The sequence below is a fragment of the Meles meles genome, chromosome 11 (genome assembly GCF_922984935.1).
Source record: "Meles meles chromosome 11, mMelMel3.1 paternal haplotype, whole genome shotgun sequence".
In the NCBI taxonomy this organism is placed as follows: Eukaryota; Metazoa; Chordata; class Mammalia; order Carnivora; family Mustelidae; genus Meles; species Meles meles.
In genome coordinates, this window is record NC_060076.1 from 13,976,476 (window position 1) to 13,991,836 (window position 15,361).

At 36.3% G+C, this 15,361-nt stretch overlaps 1 protein-coding gene across 1 annotated transcript in view; it reads left to right on the forward strand.

Annotated features, from left to right (window-relative positions):
• Positions 1 to 15,361, forward strand: part of MEGF9 (multiple EGF like domains 9) — an 85,570-nt gene that overhangs the window by 56,054 nt on the left and 14,155 nt on the right. The window contains exon 3 of the mRNA XM_046023451.1: positions 12,664 to 12,803. Within this exon, the coding sequence (XP_045879407.1) occupies positions 12,664 to 12,803 (140 nt within the window). The remainder of the gene's footprint in view (positions 1 to 12,663; positions 12,804 to 15,361) is intronic.

The following is a 15,361-nucleotide window of genomic DNA, read 5'->3' on the forward strand; positions in this document are numbered from 1 at the left end:
CAAGAAATATGTTTCCTAGAGGGTAGAGAGAATATGGGACTATTCATCTTTTTTCTCCTTGGATTTGATTTCCACTCTAAATACCTAAATTTGTCAATTCCAAAGAGAGATCTTGACTTGAAGTTTCTCTAGATTTCCTGTAAAAAAGATACAAATGCTTTAGCCATGATTATTTTGACATTCAAAGTATATAGGGTTAGTTTAAAAAATTATCAATTCCATGATTATGGTTCTTTATATATTAAATGAATTCTGTGGTATGGTATATTCCATGTGTTTCAACAGTGAAGGTATTTCAGGCTTGCTCCTGTTTTTATAAATTCAGTAGGTTTCTTTTTTTTTTTTTAAAGATTTTATTTATTTGACAGATCACAAGTAGGCAGAGAGACAGGCAGAGAGAGAGAAGGGAGGAAGCAGATTCCCTACTGAGCAGAGAGCCTGATGCGGGGCTCGATCCCAGGACCCTGGGATCATGACCTGAGCTGAAAGCAGAGGCTTTAACCCACTGAGCCACCCAGGCACGCCCCCTTTTTAAAATGTATTTTGTGTATTTATTTGACACAGAGAGAGATCACAAGTAGGCAGAGAGGCAGCCAGAGAGAGAGGTGTAGGCAGGCTCCCCGCTGAGCAGAGAGCCTAAATTCAGTAGGTTTCTAAGTAATGTTAATAACTAATATCTGAACTAGTATTCTCGTCTCCTGTACATTTTCTCATTTGATTCTAACAACAACCCTGTAGGTAAGGTAAGGATGAGGTAGGTAAGGATAATTTTTATCAAATTACTAATGAGAAGTAATAATTGAAAGATTGGAGCCCAAGCTTGGACATTTATTAAATACCAGAGCAAGAGCAGTGGATTCAAGCTCTTCTGACAACTTATATCATGTTCTTTCAGTTACGTTCAACTCCCATGGCACTCAGTTCTGGGTTAGTATATACTCCTAAGCTTAAGGTCAGAAGTTCTTAGTTTATGAAGGTGGAAATGCATGAAATATAATGGTGGATATGTATTTTTCTATGAGAAGGTCTATAAGATTAAATAAATTCTCAAAGAGATCTGGGATGTCATCAAATTTAAATTTTCTTCTAAATGCTGTACAGGAAGGTCATAGACATTCTTCTCACACTGCCAAAAGCATAATAAAAAACATGGCTTTTATTGTCAATGACAGAATCCCTTCCTTCACTTCTGCCAATTCCTAACACATACATTGTGACCATTTCCTTAATTAAGTTTTACTTTGGTGATCCTGAATTGATTATTTAAAGGGTTCTAAGGTTGAATACGATGTCCAGTAAAAGATATTATAGATATTTGAAAGAAGAGTTTTTACAGGAAAATATTTAGTTTTTTTAACTAAACTGTTCACCCAAGGAAGCTGCATAATGCAGGAGAGACAGCAGAAGGAACAGAAGGAAATTAACATTCAATGAACACTATTTAACCTCTGTTCTTGATGCTTTACACATATAACCTCTCTGACTTCTCAGAACAACTTAGCTGTCTTGCTCTTAGAGGTTGAGTTACTTAACAGTATGACATAATTAATAAATGGCAGAGCTTAGATTTGGGCCCAGATCTGTCTGATTCCAAGGCTCTCCCCACTGTACACTAAAATAGAAGGGCAAGATTAGATATGGCGGTGTGAGTCTCAGTGTAAGTATAGGTCTAGGTGTGGGTGAGCATGATTGATCAACCTAAGGAGTGGCCCATGGAGACATAAATCTAGAAGTCAGATCTTCTACAATGAAATTAAACAATGAAATTAAATACTGTATAGAAGAAGTCAACATGAAGTATTGAGAGCATCCATAGAGAATCATTTGTCATTAGGACATTATAAATATCAAAGTTGAGTCCACTTGTCTTGTTGGGGCTTAAATGGCAGACATTTGACATGTGGGAGATCTGAAAGCAAGTGTTGTGAACCTAGTCATCGGGGTAGGAAGCGGTGAGGCACAGCCACTGGGACAAGGAGCCAGACATCAGGAAAGTAGGGACAGTAGTTGTAATTCAGCCATTGAGAATATAGGGGACTAAAGTCAAAGGAACCAGTAGCAGATGAGACTTAATGACAGTTCACTGAGGTTGATTGCCTTAAATACACTCTTCTTAGATCAGAATTGATACCAAATTAAGGGTTAAGCACTAAGTGCAGAGATGGAAATCAAGCAGCTTTACTAGTCAGGGCTCGGGATTGAAAAGTAGAGTGAAGCAAGTATAGTGACATCTTTTTCAGTTAATCTAGTACAGTGGTTCTTCAAGTATGGTCCCCAGATCAATATCAGCATAACCTGGGGATTGGTTAGAAATGTAAATTCTTGGGCCCAACCCCTGACCTACTGAATCAGAAATTCTGAGATAGGGCCTAACAATCAGAACCACTGATCAATCTGTTGACCCCAAAAATCTAATATATGCAGAAGAAAACCAGAAGTAATAACGAGTAGGCTTATTTGAGGCATTCCAGTCTTTGCTCTTTATTTATATAAGGATTATATAAGCTAAAAAGGCTTTTTTAGTAGGGTCATAATAGATAATTGGGGTTAAGCAAAACAGACTTATCTTTATGGGCTAGTAAATTATTTTTTTCCCTTTCTGCTCTTCTTTGTCCTTTAAAAAACAAATCCAAGGTAGATGAACCTGAGGGTTTTGAAGGGTCAGGGGTGGGAGGTTGAGGGAACATGTGGTGGGTAATAGGGAGGGCACGTTTTGCATGGAGCACTGGGTGTTGTGCAAAAACAATGAATACTGTTACGCTGAAAAAATAAATAAATTAAAAAAAAAACAAAAAACAAATCCAAGGGATAAATGTCTTACAATGCTGACTGGCCCATCATGGACCAGTCGTCATTAAATGTCTCATTTTGCTCACCTAGATAAATATCCTGTTTCTAAGATTCTAAGAGGTTTATTTCAATGTAATATAAAATATTAAATAGGCTAAACTGAAGACAAATATTGTGCTCAGAAGGCATCATGAATTAATGAAGGAAGCATACATAGATTTTGAGCCAAATTACACAATCATTGCATGAGAAAGTTTAAGTGTCTATCATGTGCCAGGCACTGTGGTAGGCCCTGGGAATATAGCAGTAGAAACAAACAAACAAACAAACAGATAAAACCCTCTGATTTCATAGAACTAACATTCTAGATGGGGAGAGAGATAAAAAATAAAATATATATTATATTAAATAGTAAGAGGTATTACAATTTTAGATGGTGTGGCTGGTAGAGGCCTTGTTGAGAATATGACATTTGAATAAATAACAAAAAGAAGTAAGGGGGTATGCCATGTAGAATCCCCTGGGTGAAGGGTATTGCCAACAGAAAGGACAGTGAATACAGGGTCTCTGATGCAGGAACATGCACAGCACATGTGAACAACAGTAAGGCAAGTGTGGCTGAAGTGATGTAAGTGGGAGAAGGGATTAGGGAAGTACTGGTAAAAAGCAAAAAATATATAGAGATACTGAGAATACTGTTCTTTCAACATACCTATATTTTTCAAAAATTTTATATGAAAAACTTAGGGGAAGTAAAACTGTAGTAATTAAGAGAGTTTCATTTGGTTCAGGGATAGACAAATAGATAAATAGAACAAAAAGACCCAGAAACAATCCATGTATGGAAAGATATTTGACATATAGTTGAGGAGGTACTAAAGCTTAGGGATAAGCTTCAACAATACTAGTAATGTAGTAGCAGTACTTATACAATTTTTACTATGTGTCAGACACTGTTCTGCATACTTAACAAATACTAACTAAATTAATCTTCACAACACACTTGTGAGAGTGAGAGATTATTTTCTTCATTTTACAAGTGAGGAAACTGAAGCAGGAAGTTGAGGTAATTTACTTGTGGTCAAATGACCAGTAAGTGGTAAAGCCAGGATTTAAATCCAGCTAGTCTAGCTCCAGTGTTCACACCTTAACTACTTTGTTAAACTGTAAAACTTACATGAAGAGTAGAAAGACAAGCCTCCAACTGAGAAGATAATTGTAGCACATTATACTGACAAGGGATTGATTATTCCAGGAATAAAGGATATCTACAAATCAATGTCAAAAATACTCAGGGGAAAACAGTGTAACTTTGTATGGTGACAGGTAGTAACTAAGCTTATTGTGGTGATGGTTTTGCAATGTGAATAAGTATCAAATCATGTTGTATACCTGAAACTAATATAATATGACAATTATCCTTTTGTAAAAAAGAATGGTTGGCAGACTCTTCATAGATCTGAGTTCTAATTCTGATTGCCCTCTGGGTGTATGACGTTGAAAATTGAGTCAGTTCATGTCATGGAAGCTGTATTGTTTGGGCATGTTGAGTATCCCCAATTTGACCAGATAGAGTGCTACTAAAATTTGGAAGGTACTTAAATATGTAGTTTTAACTAGGGTTCACAATCATTTGATTATTATTATTTTTTCAGATGTGAAAACTTAATTTGTTCAACAATCAAACAGCTAGAAAGTGACAAAATTGAGACTTAATGTCACAGAATTATCATAAGAATGAAAGCAACTAATGAATATATAAATATTGTGCTATGCACTTTATTTATATTCCCCCCAGTAGAACTCAGTAGATGTTAATATTGCCCCTGACTACTTCATTCCCTACAGGGTTTAGAACTCAAAAGCTTCAGACTTGGGTAAAAAGGACTTGGTCCTTAGCACTGTCAGTATCAACATTTTGAATTAAACAGTTTTTTTTTTTTTTGCTTATTTGGAAACTAAGCCACCACTTATGCAGTCATTTCTGTAAGAAAATGAGTTCTAAATTCAAGGCATGACAAGTTAATTTTTGGAACATAGCATATACACAGATCAAGTGTTAATAATTACCCGTTCAGATTAGTATCCAAAATATATGAAGAATATATAAAACTCAATACCCAAAAAACAAATAATCCAATTAAAAATGGGCAGAAGACAGGAATAGACATTTTCCCAAAGAAGACATACAGATGGCCAGCAGGCACAGGAAAAGATGCTCAGCATCACCCATCATCAGGGAAATACAAATGAAAATTACAATAAGATATCACCTCACACCTGTCAGAATGGCTAAAATCAACAACACAAGAAACAAGAGGTGTTGGCAAGGATGTGGAGAAAGGGGAATTCCCCTTGGTGGAAATGCAAATTGGTGCAGCCACTCAGGAAAATAGTATGGGGTTCCCTCAAATAGTTAAAAATAGAACTACCCTACAACCCAGTAATTGCTTAGGTATTTACCCAAAGAATACAAAAATAACTAATTCAAAGGGATGCATCTACCCCGATGTTTATTTTTTTGTTTGTTTAAAGATGGACATGCTAGAGTCTCAGCAAGGTTTGACTTTATTTTATTTTATTTTTTAAAGATTTTATCTATTTGACAGAGAGAGCACAAGCAGGGGGAACAACAGAGGGAGAGGGAGAAGCGGGCTCCCCCACTAAGCAGAGAGCCCTACATGGGGCTTGATCTTAGGACCCTGGGATCATGACTTGAGTCAAAGGCAGATGCTCAACCATCTGAACCACCCAGACGCTGATTTATATGCTGTTTATAGAAGCATTACCTACAATAGCCAAATTATGAAAAGAGCCCAGGGGTCCATTGATGAATGGATAAAGGAGATGTGTGTATGTATGTGGTGTGTATATATACACACACATAAACACATACACATGCAGCAGAATATTTCTCAGCCATCAAAAAGAATGAAATCTTGCCATTTGCAACAACATGGATGGAGCTAGAGAGTATTATGCTAAGTGAAATATCAGAGAAAGGCAAATACCATATGATTTCATTCATATGTAATGAAAAAAACAAATGAGCAAAGGGAAAAGAGAGAAAGAGAGGCAAACCACGAAACAGACTCTTAACTATAGAGAACAAACTGATGGTTACCAGAGGGGAAGTGGGGGGATGGGTGAAATTTTTGATGGGTGTTAGGGAGTACACTTGTGATGAGCACTGAGTGTTGTATGGAAGTGTAGAATCACTAAATTCTACAGCTGAAACTGACATTACACTGTATGTTAAGTAGCTGGAATTTAAATTTAAAAAACTTTTTTAAAAAATTAACCTTTCATTAAGCAAATCTTTAACAATGGTTACAAAATGTGTTTGAAGGCCATCTTCAGGAAGATGGTATTGGGACATGCTTTTTCTTTTGTCTCTTCAAAATGACTTTTTAAATGTAGAAATTTCTATCAAATAATGGAGTAATTGTGAAGGTTTGAGTATTCTTTTTTTTTTTTTTTTAAAGATTTTTATTTATTTGAGAGAGAGAGAGAGAGAGCAGGAGAGCACAGGCAGGGGGAGCGGCAGAGGGAGTGAGGAGCCTGATGTGGGGCTCTATCCCAGGACCCTGAGATCATGACCTGAGCTGAAGGCAGTCACTTAACCAACTGAGCCACCCAGGCGCCCCAGGGTTTAAGTATTCTTATGGTCATACTTATTCCATTCAAAAAGTGAAGAAAATAAGAAATAATTTTCCTAGTTGAATTAAGTTAAGCCTTCCCAATTTATGGCTCTGGAGATACACATTTTATTTTTTTTTGCCATTAACTTTTATTTCTGACTTTTCAAATAAGCTTTTAAATTTGATTTTAGTATGATTGGCTATCAGAAAATATTTTTGCACTTAGGCAGTACCCTTTTGAGTGTTAAGAATTTCTGTCTGAATACGGATTTCCTCTAAGAATATTTTAGACTACGCAAAAATACAAGGAATGTTTAGTATAATAGCCCAATGTTTTCAACAATAAAGCTATCCTTTTTTTCTCCAGCAAAGGAGCTTTGCTCATTGCATCATGGTCTTTTCCGTGATTGTAGAAAGACAGAGGAATGCTAAATGCAGATGGTCTTTTGCCAAAATGTCCAATTACTGAGTTTCTTTCATAACCAAAGGAGAAACTATTTTTACTACCTTTACAAAATTGTGACACAAGCATGAAGTTAAGAATTGCTAATAACTTCACTTTCATTGTTTTCCCATATAAAGACTTTTTTCTAGTTAGATCAACTTTCCCCAGCTTCTTTTTAATATTATATTATTTTTAATATATGAGACAGCATATAATCAACAATTTTCTGTTAATTTCATACTGTGTTTTAACTAGTGGTTCAGTCTCTTTCTACACTAAATTGTTTATATTATTTTTTTCAAGATCTTTATTTATTTATTTGAGAGAGAGAGTGAGAGAGCACAGACGGGGAATGGCAGAGGGCGAGGGAGAAGCAGCACTCTGCCGATGACACAGGACTCAGTCCCAGGACCCTGAGATCGTGACCTGAGCTGAAGGCAGATGCTTAACTGACTGAGCCATGCAGTCATCTCTATACTAAATTGTTATTAGTTATTAAAGATAGAAGAAAAAAATTGATACCTTTTATTATCCATTTTTTCTGTTTCTTGTTCTTTCCATATCAGAGTGCCAACATGTAAACTATGTGAGGAAGAAGGAAAAGCAAGTCTTCTGAATAACCATAAATAAATTTCTCCTAATTAGAACTATCTTTTTAGTTATTCTATGACTTCTTAAGTTCAGATTGATAACATGATATCTAAAGATATGCCATGCACATGTCATTTATATCTTATAACTCTTAGGAAGAAAACAGACAATGTTTTTGATAACACAAAACTTGCTGAGAGATTTGACAACTGATAAAAAAATTAAATCAATTAACTAGTTTGTACAAAAACACATCAAGTCTCACTGATTTAAGTCCTGCTTTATGTAGGCTTTTTCAGATACTTTCCCTTCTCAATTTTATTATTTTTGAAAACATTTTTAAAAGATTTTATTCATTCATTTGAGAGAGCATGTGCACGCACATGAGTGGAGGGTGGGGGCAGGAGGGGAGGGCGAGGGACAAGCAGATCTCCCCCACTAAGCATGGAGTCCAACGCAGGGCTCAATCCCAGACTCTGAGAGGACTCTGAGGTCAGGACCCTAGCTGAAGTCAGATGCTTAACCAGCTGAGCTTCCCAGGTGCCCCTCCCTTCTCGGTTTTAGAATTTTCTTTCCCCAAACCATTTCTACTGTGCCTTTTTCATAATGTACACTTTTTTCCTAGCCACCTTTTTGCTCCAAACTAGCAATTACGCCCATAAATTCTTGCAGTTTCTCTAGGTTTATTAACAGAATTTTAAAAGTAACTTAGCCTTGTCTGCCTTTACCTATTAGAGAGTCCAACCCATTTTCTTTATAATTCTCAGAAAAAATTCAAGATCTAGAATTACTGTCATCAACTTTATAATTCTTTTATTCTTGAGTATTGATTGCATACCAGATGCTATGCTGAGTAACCTTGGTATATAATCTTTGATTTTCACAGTAACCCTACAAAGTTTGGTATAATTATCTTCATTTTACAGATGAGAATATGAGTCTAAGATTGAATAAGCACATGGTCCCACCTAGTTACTAGCAGAGCTGGAATATGAACCAAGCTCTCTGTCTTCTTAGGCTATGAATTTTCCATAGACCCTGATACCTTCCTTCCTGTTTTCTACCCTTCCCACCCTAGTCAATGCTGTTATAAAAAATTTTGGAGATTCTCCATCTATTCGTCTTAAACAGACCAGAACCTTTAAAGACATTTTGTTTAGTACTTGTGCGACATAAATACGTACCATATCTTGAAATGTGATACACCATTGAATTCCCTTTTGAAAAATTAATGACTTCATGTCAAAAAAATATATTATTCATGTTTTAAGAGATAGGTTTTTTTAAAAGTTTTATTTATTTAAGTAATCTCTACACCCAACGTGGGGCTTGAACTCATGACCTAGAGATCAAGAGTCGCATGCTCTTCTGACTAAGCCAGCCAAATACCCCTTAAGAGATCATTTTTAAGTGAGCAAACCTTGTAATAATGGTTCATACTTATGAGTGTGATAAATTCTGTAAGCACCTGACTCTGTAAGAAAATCTGAGAATCCTATTTGGGATAATTTAAGAAATGTATAGTATATACTTAGTTATACTCAGTATGGCTTAGTTGCACAATGCTTGTGCTTCCTTTATAAATAACTCTATGTTCTTCTTTCTGATATAATTTTCCATACTATAGTAGTACTTCCATACTATAGTTAGTACTATAGTAGTAACTAACTCATGTCTATAAAAAGTGACACCAGATGAGCAAATTCTTAGTTTATCTGAGTTGATCTCAGTAGTAGAGATTTCTGACTTCTGTTCAAAATCTGGTTTTGTTCCCTTATTTTCCAGATATGAAACTATGAGTCTTTGGTTCTTTTACTTCAAATCTATGGATAAGCATAAGTGGTCTGTTAACAGGACTTTTTTTTCTTGTCTTTGATTTCATTGCATTTATATCATTGACCTTTGCTTCCAAAAGCATTCAACAGTCTTTAACAGAGGGAGACCATGAAAGGGGGTGTTGTAAAGGCTTTATTCTGTAAAAGAAGTCACACAGGCAGAGCTTTATATTTGCTGAGTGATTTAATTCTTATACACGCAGAAGCTGGCGATGGGCCATGAGTAACATGGAGAACAGTACTAGCGTAGTCTCACTGCAACTTTCCCACTCTCTGCTATATTTAAAAAAAGAGAGAGAGAAAGCACCTCCTTTCCTGTGTTTTAAAATCGACCCAGGGAAAGTGAAACATGGTATCTAGACTAATTAATCGCTTTATCAGGATTCATAAAGCCACCCATGGGGTTTTTATTTTTACATCAACAACTAAGGAACATACTCTCCAGGGAGAAAGACGCCTGCTTAAATCAGTCTTTCGAGTATGCAGAGCAGAATTATGAAGGGAAAGTCCATTTACAGGAATAGCAACTACTTTGAGAACACGGACTATGATTATGAGATGTTATGAAGTGATTAGCTATTCCAAGATAATATCATCTTCTTGTAGGTTGGTGAGTTTGGCAAACACTGCCATTAAAAGTAACTGTTAATTCTTCTGTTTACCGAATAATCTATCTATAAAGAAATGAGGAGCAAGCATATTTTGATTAACATTTTAAAAGCCTTAGAAATTGGCTAATAAAATGTTGTTAGCAATTCTTTGGAAGGCAATTATATCCTTTATAATTTTCTGACAGTTTAGTGAGACTTATGCTGACTAGTTCCTTCTTGTTGAGTAAGAACATTCCTGAACTTCATATTTGATGAATACAGATTTACTTTGCTAGCTCTTTAAGTACCTTGGGGTATTCTTGTGTAAGACTGTGTATGTGTATATGTGTTCGGATTTTTTCCATTTGTTTTGGGTTTTTTTTTTTTTTTGTGAAGTTACTTAAGAGACGTATTTAGTAATGCACATTTATTTGTGTTGCATGTTTAAAATCAAGGCTCATCTTCTTCACTATGATCAGTACAAATTTTAACTAAGCTTTAAGCATCGAAATATTTGGGCTCGCATCTCTGGGAACCTTGGACTTTTGCAAGGCTACAGTTTCTTTTCAAGCACTGAGAACTCTTAGCTTTTGTTAAGGAAGACCTGATACTTACTGGCAGTGAGAAGGAGACCACTTTTCTTAGGTGGAGTTTATTCTGGGCAAGGCAGAAACAGCTCACTGGGGTGGGCACCTAAATAAATGAAATAAATGGTGAGTTGTGGTACTTGGAATCTACAGAGTGAATCTTGATACCCAAGTTGGTATCAAGTTGTTTGGCATGCAAATTTCTTATGCAAATAGATTCAGACTTAGGGAGCAGTAGGTACCATGGTAAAATAGGAAAAGTCTGGCTTTGTATACATCAGCCTGACTTACTAGGTGTGGACAATAACTTTAACCTCTCTGATGTCCTTCAACAGTAAAACGAGGATTAGGACCTAGTAGGGTTATTTTTGAGGATTAGAGAGTATATCTATATTTATTGACATTGTTCTCAGTAAGTGATGGCTCATTATCTTTATCATCATATTCAGCAGCAGCAACAGCAGCACTCCTGCTCTCAGATGGCTCTGTTTTACATGTTCTGTAAGACTACTTGTTAGCCAAGCAATTGCATAACCTAATATAGTAGACAGGTTTAAGATAGGAATACAGAGGTCTATGGGTAGCTTCTCAGGACACAAGACTTTGAAACATATAAAACATATATTATTTACATAAACCTGGCTTCCTTTCCCTTTGGACTGGTTTTGTTTGAGTAAAGCCCTAAAAATATATTCCATGTCGAACTGTTTTTCTACTTTTCTACTCCTTTTTGACATAGCCTGGGATAGTGCAGAGAACTGTAAGTGGAAGAGAGAGGTAAACTTTGACTCTAGCTCCTCGCAATAGTTTTTAGGGATGGAAGATGAAAGCCTCATTATTTAGCGCAGGGGATGCTGATGAAAAAGAAAGGCATTATCTCGAAAGAAAGAAAGAAAGAAGGAAAGGAAGAAAGAAAGAAAGAAAAAAGAAAAAAAAAGAAAGAGGAAAAAAAAAAAGAAAAGAAAATCCTTAGGTTTATATACCACAAGTAGAATACACAGGATTGAAAGTTGCTTTACTTGCATTCTGCAGAGTTCAACTGAAAATTCCAGTAACTCTCAAATTTGGAACTTCTGGTTTTATTATAGAAATAAGAATATGGGAATTAGAAAGGGATTTAACTGATATGTGTAAGAGCTGTGTAAGTATGAATAATTTGAGCTTGGTTTCTTGAACTAAAATTATCAGTCCCATGGGGGCTCATTATAAGGAGCTGAATCTCTTAAAAACATTATATTGAAAAGCAGTTATACCTTAAAAGTTTTCCATCCAATATGACTGGTGCCAAGATATGCTCAGGTGAAGTCTAAAAATTTCAGATTCAGAATAAGCATATAAAGAAGAGTCACGTTGTTAAATAAGTTTCTTTCTTTTTTTCTTCTTTTTCTTTCTTTCTTCTTTCTATTTTTAAAGATTTTATTTTTAAGTAATCTCTATACCCAACATGGGCTCGAATCTACTAAAGTCCTATGTTCTGCTGACTGAGCCAGTGCTGACTACCTGTATTTTTCTTACTTCAGATTTTAGATTTCTTTTTGGGCTGACAGTCTAGACTTTTATATGGATTTAAGCCAGAAAGCAAGAGAGACCCCCCCCCTTACAGTCATTTACTGAATTATGAATTCTAGTTTAATTACCAGAAATATAATTTTAATATAACCTGGACCTAAAGTAGAAAATCATATCATTTTCATTATCCAAATGGATATGAATTGACGTATTTATTAAGATCTTGGCCTTCATATTCTTCAGCCAGAAGCTAGTTGGGTGAAGACAAGGTGGAGTTTCTTCTCTTCTCTATATTGGGCAGGGTGGATGTTGATGGAACTGTGGAATAATCTAGGAGTGAGATGTAGTAATGGTACCAGTTCTATGCCCCACTGCTTAGCAAACAAAGATTTCTAAGCACTGGGGATTTATGTTCTCCATGGCTCCTTTATCAATTATTTTAAACTACCTTAGTGCAGAGGATTAAATTGTCACAAATGATTAGTGTTAGTATGTCAATTGCATATATATACTCATGAAGTTGATCAACTTCCAATTCAAACAAAATCATAATAATCCTAGTAGTTAGAATCTAGTTGAAACTATTTCTACATTAAGATCATCTATGATGGGATGTTAGGCAACAAAACCTTCAAACTCATTTATTTTGTTCGTTGTCTTTGCTTTTATTTGCAGTTCTGGGAAATGCCAGTGCAAAGTGGGTGTCACCGGCTCTACATGTGATCGATGCCAAGATGGATATTATGACTTTAGTAAGAGTGGCTGCTTGCCCTGCCGATGTAATAATCGGTCTGCCAGTTGTGATGCCCTCACAGGTACACACTTTCTTTAACTTTGTTATGTAATTAGTCTCTTGTTCTTTTCATAAATTTCAAAAATCATATTGGTTGGAGAACTATGGAAGCAAAGAAGACGATATGAACTAAAATTCTGGAAAGGGTAGAACTCTTCCTAAGTAAGTGGATGACTATCAGCCATTTTATTTCCAGGGGACATTTGCCGATTCTGGTCATAGGCTAAAGAGCAGATTTAGCCCAACCAAAGAAATTCTTGAGGAAAGAGATACAAGAAGAATTTTTGGCAGTTGTTTGGGACTTGTATGATGGATTAGAACCTAGAGGAGCCCTAAACACAAGGCCAGTTTTCCCACAGGACATTAGTTGATTGTGCAAGAGATGAGAGGTTAGCCCAAAAGGTGTAAAGAAATCTCCCAGTCTTGCATTCTTTGGAGACAAAATCCCTTTAGAAAGAGAGAAGCCCTGTTACCATATACCACCATCTCTCTTTCAAGACATTACCAGGTTCTGAAATGTGTGGAGTGGGACCTGGTCTGAAACCACCAAAAGGCAGTACTGAGTCTGTTGTAGTCTCTCAGAGCTGAGGAGACTCAGGATGCCAGACTCTCGGTCAAAAGCATTAGAAGGTCATGACCAAGAAATAATGCCGAACCATAGGTGAATTAGCTCATACTAAAATTGCAACCCATCTTCAACCCATCCAATTTCAAATTGGATTGAGGTTATTCTCTCATTATATCTGCCTAACAGAGAAAAGAGCAGTCATCTATGGCTCTTTTATACACTGTATCTGGCATTTAAAAAAAAAATACTAGACAATGCTGAGGAGGGAAAATATGACCAATAATAAAGAGAAAAAAGAAACAACGGAAGCAGACCCACAGATGATCCAGATGTTAGAGTTAGCAAATAATACCTTTAAAATAACTAAAATTAACGTTTTAAGAAAATAGAGGAAAACCCAGAAAATAGGTAAAAGAGGCAAATTTCAAGAGAATTGGAATCTATAAAAAATCAAAAGGTCAGTCTATAACTGAAAAATACAGCATCTGAAATGAATAACTCATTGCATAGGTTTAACAAAAGATTATTCACAGTGGGGTGCCTGGGTGGCTCAGTGGGTTAAAGCCTCTGCCTTCGGCTCAGGTCATGATCCCAGGGTCCTGGGATCGAGCCACACATCGGGCTCTCTGCTCCATGGGGAGCCTGCTTCCGCCTGCCTCTCTGCCTAGTTGTGATTTCTCTGTCAAATAAATAAAATATTAAAAAAAAAAAGATTATTCACAGTGAAGATAAGGTGAGCAAACTTGAATTCAGCTCAGTTAAAAATATCCAACTGAAGCACAGAGGGAAAAAATGCAATGGAAAGAACAGAGCAGGAAGGAACATGTGGGACACAGCCAAAAAGACTAACATAAATGTAATTGGAGACTCAGAAAGAAAGGAGAGAAAGATTGGGGCAGAAGCAAAATTTGAAGAGATAATGACCAAGAATTTTCCCAACTGGTGAAATACATCAGCCCATCGATTCCGAAAGCTCAGCAAACCCCAGGCAGTAAAAACAAAACAAAACAAAACAAAACAAAAACACACACACACAAAGAAAACCATATTGAGGCAAACTGTAAAGACAATGAACTCTTCCAATGGCCAGGTTTCCTAAATATAAGGAATGGAAGTTCTTCTTTGGAAATCTTTTTTTCCCAACAGAAAAATCAGGACAAACTAGTCTGACAAGTACAAGTATTTTTATGAGAGCAGGGTAGCAGAGTACTTGAAATTGAAAGTACCCTGGCAAGCATTTGAAATTCTTCATTTTTCTCCTCTAGTCCATGGTGAAACAAACTGATTTAGGAGAAATTGTGTTATTTTTTTCTGTTATGTGATCTGGTCGCTGGCTACTTACTGGTTCTCTGTTGAGCTGTTCTTTATCTCAACTGCCCATGATCCAGTCATACTGGCTTCTATCCCTTAAACAAGCTAAGTTTCCTTGTCCTAAGGTTTACATACATGATCTTTCCTCTGCCTAGAACGGTCTTTCTAATTTACCTCTACCCCGCCATTAGCCCCTTTGCCTTTCATTTTTCCTTAAGGCCTTCAGTTAAAGCTTACTACACTGGAAAGCAGTTCCTGATACTCCAGGCTGAATGACAGTCCCCAATTATACACTGGCATACGCACTTGTATTTTTTGTTACAATACCTATCATAGTTTATAATTATGTATGTATTTGTGATTATGAATCATGTGTGGCATACTCACTACATTGTAAGTTCCGTGAGGACAGGGGCAATATCAGTTTTGTTCATCATTGTAGAGTCTCTAGCATGGCGCTTGGCACGTAGTCAGTACTCACAACACGTTTGTTAGGTGAATAGTGCATAGGTGAATGAACAAACGAATGGAAAAACACACAGAGGAAAGATAAATTTCAGTCCTGTTTAAGCACAGGAATGCTTCATCATACTGAGTTGGTGTACATTTCTCCCCAGGTCTTATACAGTAAGAAGGTGGTCTACACTGCTGGCTCTCACTGCTAGTTTTGCTTGCATCAAATGAGGTAGCTGTCTCTAATG